We start from the raw sequence: 8,339 nt of genomic DNA on the forward strand, positions 1-8,339 counted from the left end.
ATGACAGCACCTCTGCGGACTAATCGTGTGCATTGAGCATTTCAGATAATACATCGCATGGCACAAGATGATTCGTCGCCCCTCGGTGTTTTTGAAGCACGGTGTTTCCTACGGTACTATTAAGAGGGGGTCCGCGTCGGAAAGGTTTGGGTGGAATCAACTCACACACGCGCACATTTTCTTTCCACCTCCTTCACTTTGCGGCAATGGAGCACCCGCTTGTTCTATCCTTGCATTTGCAAAGGGTCTAGCGGTAGTACCGCTCCAGTCGAGCGGTAGTACTACTTAGGGACAGTAGTACCCCCTCTCTGAGCGGTTGTACTTCGTCGGACTTTTTGTGAATACTTTTCCAGCGGTGGTAGGCTCGGTAGTAGTATTTCTACTACCGTGGCTTTGAGTCTACCAAGCGGTAGTACCGCTCCCACCTGGCGGTAGTACTGCTGGGGCTTGCGGTAGTACCGCTCACCCCAAGCGGTAGTACCTCTAGGGGCAGCGGTAGTACCGCTTCCCCGAAGTGGTAGTACCATGCTGAGCGTGCTGTAAGTGGGGATAACGGGTGGGTTTGTTCCCCCACTATATAAAGGGTTCTTCTACTTCGTGAACCCTACCTTTGACCCTCTAAGCCTCCATTGTTGCTCCCTAAGCTCATATGTGCCCGATCTCTCTCCCTAGACAATCAAACTTGTTGATTTCCTAGGGATTGGTTGATAAGGCCAAGATCTACACTTCCACCAAGAGAAAATTGATCCCCCCACTAATACCTTGCGGATCTTGTTATTCTTGGGTGTTCGAGCACCCTAGACGGTTGAGGTCACATCGGAGCCACGTTCCATTGTGGTGAAGCTCTGTGGTCTTGTTAGGAGCCTCCAAGCTTTGTGTGGAGATTGCCCCAACCTTGTTTGTAAAGGTTTGGTTGCCGCCTTCAAGGGCACCTATAGTGGAATCACGGCACCTTGCATTGTGTGAGGGCGTGAGGAGAATACGGTGGCCCTAGTGGCTTATTGGGGAGCATTGTGCCTCCACACTGCTCCAACGGAGACGTACTTCCTGTTAAAGGGAAGAAACTTCGGTAACACATCCTCGTCTTCATTGGTTCCACTTGTGGTTATCTCTTACCTTTACATTGTGTATGCTATTGTTGTACAGTATTTCTTACTTGCGTTAGTGGTCATAGTAGGTAGCATCATATATGTCGCTCACGTAGTTATTATTTTAGAGAACCTTTATGTTGCTAACCCTAACTTGTTAAGAAAAGCTAAAAAATGGTAGTTCCTATTCATCCCCCCTCTAGTCAACCATGCATATGGATCCTTTCACTTTTGACATAAGCATCGTAGCCCCAAACTTTAAGAAATAACAGCTTAGGTTTCTCCAAACTATAGTTCATATGATGTAATCTCAACGGAATTATGTGGTGCCCTATTTAAAGTGAATGTGGTTGTCTCTAATGACTAACCCCAAAACGATAGTGGTAATTTTATAAGAGACATCATAGTATGCACCATATCCAATAGGGCGCTGCTGTGACGTTCGGACACACCATCACACTATAGTGTTCCAGGAGGCATGAGTTGTGAAACAATTTTCACATTGTCTTAAATGTATACCAAACTCGCAACTCAGATATATATTTACCTCCACGATCACATCACATACATATTATCCTGTTGTCACGACGATCTTCAACTTTACTTTGAAATTTCTTGAACTTTTCAATATTTCATACTTGTGATTCATCAAGCAAATACACATGTATCTACTCAAACCATAAGTGAAGTAAGAACATAACGATATCCACTGCGTGCCTCATCACTCATTGGACTGCATACATCAAAATGTATTATTTTCAACAAGTCACTTGCTCGTTCCATCTCGCTGGAAAAACGAGGCCTTCAGTCATCTTGCCCATGTGGCAAGATTTGCATGTCTCAAGTGATTCAAAATTAAGTGAATCCAAATGATACGTCTACATGGAGTTTATTCATGCGTTTACACCAATAGGCATGGTTCACATGTCTAAAACGATTCAAAAACGAGTGAATCCAAAGATCCATCAACATGGAGCTTCTTCATGCGTTTTATACCAATATGACTCAAGTGACACTGCCACAAGTAAGTGATACTATCATTATTACTTTGTATCTTTTTGCATCAATATTATGAACATGTGTACCACTACAATCGAGATTCAATAAACCATCCATATTAGGTGCATGACCATTGAAGGTTTTATTCAAGTAAACAGAATAATCATTATTCTTTTTAAATGAATAATCGTATTGCAATAAACACGATCTAATCATGTGCATGCTCAACGCAAACACCAAATAACGTTTATTTAGGTTCAACACTAATCCTGATGATAGAGGGAGCGTGTGATGTTTGACCATATCAATCTTGGAATTACTTCCAACACACATCGTTACCTCACCTTGCTAGTACCCGTTTATTCCGTAGCTATAATTCCGAGTTACTATTACTTAGCAACTGAACCGGTATCTAATACCCCAGTTTTCATCAAAGCCAAGGTTCGTAAGGTTTGACAAAGTTTATAGACAAAAACATTGACATACAATAACAAATTAATACCATTAAATTTATTATTGAATAAACTTTCCCATTATATATATTTGCTATGGTAAATATTTATAATTTTTTTATAAATTTAATCAAACTTTATGAAATTTGACTTCAGTCAACTCTAATATATAGAGTACTTGATAGTTCACACACTCCTTCAAGGATGGATGAATCATTAAGTTCCTTCACATCGCAACATTGGCATGTACGACCTCCCACCCTCCGCGCTCCCGGCGTTTACACGAGCTCGCGGCGCGGATCGCCATTTGTTCGCTGCGCCCCACCTAATCTGTACAGCACCCACCAGTTCACACACATAACACAGTGCGCGACGCCGGCAGCCTGCATCTGGACCTGAAACTGAACTGGATCCGCGCATCAAACACAGTTTACATGGGCCTGCATCTGCACTAAAAACGGCGGCGCTGCTCGCAGACAAGCTCAAGGCTTTGGAGGAGCACCGCATGCAAATGGCAATATGGTGCAACGACCGACCGCCGACGACTTGCTCGATCGCTCCTCCTCCAACCAACCAACCAACCAACCAACCCGCCGAAACGTGTGTGACACAACGTCAACAGTGTGGCTGCATGATACATGTGTGCGATTGTGTTGCCCTTGCCCTTGACTGCATACCGCCGAGTTGCTGAATATTGATGATGGACTGCTCCGACTAGCAAGTGCACAGCAGGAGGACCGGTGCCCAGCCCAGTACGCATGTGTTTCTTTCGCTTTCCTGTGCATGAAGGACTTTAATTTGTTGTCATCATATCTTAGCGACGCATTTAAAACGGAAATCGACGTGAGATAGTAGATGATGAAAATGGAGACGTTCCAACCGTTTAAATAGAGATATCCATGGAAAACAGAGTACTGGGTCTGGAAAAACATGTGCATTTTTCTGCACCTTGCAATGTATACTAGTACCTTTTTCCTTCTTCAGATTATTTGACGTCATCGAGTTGTCGTGTTTATCCGCCACAACTCTATATATAAAGCGTATTTCAACATGATCCAAAAAGCTAGATTTAGGGCATCACACTATTGAATCTCTAGAGTAATGATTTGTGAGTCAAACCTTCTACTCCCTCCGTCCCAAATTTCTTATCTTAAGTTCGTCTAAAAATAGATGTATCTAAATACTAAAATGTGACTAGATACATTCATACCTAGACAAATCTAAGACAAGAATTTTGGAACGGATGGAGTATTTGTTAATATATGAGTATGTTTGATATAGTCAAACACTAGACATCCGAAATATTTGACTAGTCCATAAATGAATTAATATTAGAAAAACTAGAATTGACTGACAAAAAAAAACTAAGAGACGCAAACCAAACAAAGCCTAAATTTTTAGTGACATACTCCCTCCGTCTTTAAATAAATGTCTTATTTAAAATTGTTTCCAATTAATCAGTTAATTTGTCGATTAATCTCTACTCGTAGGGTCATCGACTAGCCAATAAACTAATAAATCATCAGATTAATTGATTTAATGACCAATTAACTTACCGGTTAACCAATTAATTCTCCACTCGTCAGCCAACCGAGCAACTACCGGTTAATGATTTTCTTAACAATGATTTTAGTAAAAAATTATAATAAAGTCAGTATAAAGTTAGGACATCCAAAATTAAGACATTTAACAGTTATCACTAATAAATGTTTTCGATACTCATGATTAATCTAAGACTATAACAAAATTACTCCGCCTTGCTTTATAGATAAAGACAAAACAACCTAATGAAATGTGCTCTTCGTGTGGATTAGAGTATATATATCTAGTATGTAACGCCCCGGACACATCCGTCGGTGGTCGTTACTCCTAACAGGATTTAGACTGGCCCCATATATCAATACTAGTCTTTTCTGCGCACTTTGTCCTCACTCATGCGCATCTGGGATGAACCGACGTCAACATGACCGCACACCTGTCCGGAAATATCCGTGTAACCGCGAGGGTCGGCTCTGATACCAAACTTGTATTGCCCCGGACACAACCGCCGGTGGTCGTTACTCCTGACATGATTTAGACTGGCCCACATATCAATACTAGTCTTTCTTGTGCACTTTGTCCTCACTCATGCGCACCTGGGATGAACCGACGTCAACATGATCGCACACCTGTCCGCAAATATCCGTGTAACCGCGAGGGTATCCGTGTATCCGCGAGGATCGGCTCTGATACCAAACTTGTAATGCCTCGTCTTTTCTGCGCACTTTGTCCTCACTCATGCGCACCTGGGATGAACTTCCCGGTTGGTTACCCATCCGGAAATTACTCCAAGCCAAGCACGCTTAACCTGAGAGTTCTATTCGAATGGGCTCCCGAAAAAGAAGGAATTTCTTATTGATATGAATAGTGTATCATCCCTAATAAGCCAGGCTATCACATAGTAGCAAATGGGGAATACGATCCAAAGGGTTGATACACGAAATTATTTTTTATTCACCCCCCAAAAAAGAAGAAGTTATTTCTTATTAAAATTCAAAATTCTAGAAAAATCATACAATCTAAATACCGCCTCCATATTAGAAATATGTATTGTTTTGGACATGCTTCAATTGAAAATAATTATTCTTTGACTATGAGTCCTGTATCAAATATTTAAATTAAGAACTTGTAAATCATATGTTTGAATTTATCTTAAAAAGTATATTCATACTATAATAATTTTCTTGTGACATGCATATACTGTGGTTAAAATTATTGGTCAATCTTCACATTTAAAAGTGTGCCTGCTCACGTACATCTAGTACCTTATCATGCGATCGAATAGAGTTAAGAGAGCTCAACCGCCCTCTGTATATTCGTCGATCTGGCTGCCCGGGCGTCAACTATGCATGACAAGACTAACTGAAGTATTATTTGATTTCAATCGATTTCATATCAAAGTTTGATTATTTTTGTAACAAGCATGATCAGTAACGAAAACCTACGTAAAAAAAACATCATGCCCGCCAAATGTTGTCTTCAAAATGTACAGTTGAACATACGCATTTTGCAAATGTTCTCCCCAATTTCAGAGATCATCAAACTTCCCGGTCGGTTGTAACAATCAATACAATCTTCACAGCCAAAAATGGCAAAATTAGAAACCTAAAAAAGACAAAGTGCCATGCAGGATCATATGATAAGGCGAAGAAGATACTTGCATGTGATATCAAGAAGGGTAGGATGCATTCAGTTGTGGCGAGAAGCACGGCGAGCCTCTCCAGACCCTGGCGTGCATCTTGAGCATCTCTCTCGCCCTTTCCCTCGGCCGATCGCCGGCGGCGCCGGCCTGCACCAGGAACAGCAGCCTCTCCACCACCCCGACCGCAAGCATCTCTTGCAACACTGCTGGGGTCGCCGAGTGCCTCGCCACCGCGTGCAGGGCGCGCACCGCGCTCTCCGTCCCAGCAGCGGACACTCGTGTCACCGCCCTCGCCATAACCGCCAGACCCGCCTTGTGCGCCACAAGCTCCAGACGCCCTTCGGCGCAGCCACAGAGATGGTCCATTACCACGATCGCGAGCTCGGACGCCCGCTTGCTTCCTCCACAACACTCATCCAGGAGCAACTCTACGAGCGCCCCGACGGCGCCTGCTTCGACGGCCTTGACGCGGTTCCGGCCCCAGAGGCAGAGCCGGCAGAGCACTTGGAGAGCGATCTTGACCGCCTTCCCGGATAGCTTATCTGTCACCACCGACACCACCCCCTCCACCAGCTCGGCGCTTGCCGAGGTCAGCTGCGCTGGCGGCATCTCGGAAACCGCCGCTTTCAGAAGCTGGATGCCATGCGTGCGGGAGAGGTAGCTTGGCCGCCTCAGCACGGACGCCATGGTGTCCAAGAAATTGTCGCCGCGTTCCAAGACTCTCTTCCAGCTCCCCTCGGAGAGTCTAAGCGAATACAGAATGCTTAGAGCTACGTCCTCCGGCGAGGTCGCCTTTGGCGAATCAACCACAGCGCCGAACATCTGATCCTCCTGGGATTCTAAAGGCTTGGGCGTGTCGTCCGCGGCGTGCTTCTTGATGACAGACACGAGGAACGCCACGGCGCCTGGTGTGCTCTCGACGCAGCGCCGGTTGCAATCGCTCTCGGCGACGATGTCCGCGAGCTCCCTGAGGGACGCCACCAGCAGGTCGTGGCCCCGCCTGGCCGCGTCCACGATGGTTTCCACGCGCGCCGCATCGATGGGAGCTCGCGGGGTGGGGAACCTCTCGACCGCGTGCACCGCGCACCAGCCCTGGATGAGTCGGCGGAGCGTGTGGTTGGGCGTGGGCTCCCGGTCGGCGGCGCCGAGCTGCTGCTTGGTCATCGGGCACTCTCCATGGCCGTCGGTGAACACCCAGCGCTCGATGCTTTCCCGGTCGTAGGTGATCCCGGACGAGAGCGTCACAGGGTCCCGCATGATCTCCATGGAGATCGGGCACAAGAAGTAGGACGGAACCTCCACCTGCGACGGCAACCCCTCCATTGCCTCTTGGTCGTATCCGCACCGTGTACGCACTCTGTATATATATTTGTCTATCTAGCTATGTACACATGCATGAAGCTAGGAGAAGTTCTATATATCTAGAAAGTAGACAGGATGCCTCGGGTGGTCCAAGCGAGGTAGCTTCTGAAGCCGAAGGAGACGGGCGGGAGATGGCTTTATAGTGCGAGAAGCAGACGAGAGGGAAGTCGACGGTGCGAGATGAAACCTTGGAAGTCTTTAGTTGGGTAGATTCTTCTATACGACCATGCAATTTGCGAGTAGTCTTATCTGAAACGCAGGCTGGCTGCTTTCAGTCAGAAGAAAAACCAAAATGAAATGAGAGGTGTGGCGAGGAGCAATTTGGTTGGTGTAGTAGCAGGAGAAAACAAATCAGGAAACGGTGGGCATGACGAATTAACAAGGGGACGATGGCCATTTCCTCGAGGGAGGGGGGGTATGCAGATCGAGATGAGAGAAGGGGTGAGATCGATCGGGTCGTGGTTGCCGGACGGAGGGGCCAGGGCGGCCACCGCGCGCGTTGACCACGAAGCGTTCTGCGCGCAGCTTTGACCCTTTTTATTTCTCCTTCGCTCATTTATTTGTTTTATTTACAATGCAAAAAATGAATCTATTTTATTCACCTAGTATTCGACTGTTCCTTCTTCTACCGGCCTCTCGATTGGCTGGCTTGCGTTGACTTTGAAATTCCAAGGCTGATCACTGCAGTAGAGTTTTCTAGCTTCAGTTAACTTCCCGCAAAAGAAAAAGAAAAAAAAACTCTCTGCTAGCTGTATATGTGCAGTTTCCTTTCCCATCCAATAATACGCTTGTGATTGGTACACTGCATGTTCGGATGTGGGACCGACCATGGAGTTAATACCTTGATTGATACGAATCCTATCTGTTTTGGTAGATCCCGAAGGAACCGTTGACGGTGCAAAGATAAATGGAGTTACCTTGATTGATACTAATGCCAGCTGGTTTTATCGTTCACTTATACAGTACTGTATTAAGCTTCAGCGGTTGAAACTTAGAAAAAAATTAAACGTGTTAAAACTTATTTGCAAGTGATCATATTTTGAACTGTCAGCTAAGTCTCCCGAAGATGTTAGGGTATGCGTGTGTGCGTTTATAAGAATTAGTGTATATAAACGACTTTGATTGTACTGTGCTAAAAAACAAAATATAAGTTGGACTTTTAGTTGAAAAAGTACAATAGATTCAAATTTATAATTTAAAAAGAGTCATGGGAGGTGGCATTAATGAGCCATGAGGCATTTTTTTTAGAAACCAGCA

General features: G+C 45.0%; 1 protein-coding gene across 1 annotated transcript; it reads right to left on the minus strand.

Moving 5' to 3' along the window:
* Positions 1-5,556: 5,556 nt before the first annotated feature.
* Positions 5,557-7,479, minus strand: LOC123430268 (E3 ubiquitin-protein ligase PUB23-like). The gene has a single exon (XM_045114146.1). The coding sequence runs from the start codon at positions 7,041-7,043 to the stop codon at positions 5,748-5,750; it is 1,296 nt and encodes a 431-aa protein (XP_044970081.1). The 5' UTR covers positions 7,044-7,479; the 3' UTR covers positions 5,557-5,747.
* Between the last annotated feature and the right edge of the window lie 860 nt (positions 7,480-8,339).

The sequence above is a fragment of the Hordeum vulgare genome, chromosome 2H (assembly GCF_904849725.1).
Source record: "Hordeum vulgare subsp. vulgare chromosome 2H, MorexV3_pseudomolecules_assembly, whole genome shotgun sequence".
NCBI lineage: Eukaryota > Viridiplantae > Streptophyta > Magnoliopsida > Poales > Poaceae > Hordeum > Hordeum vulgare.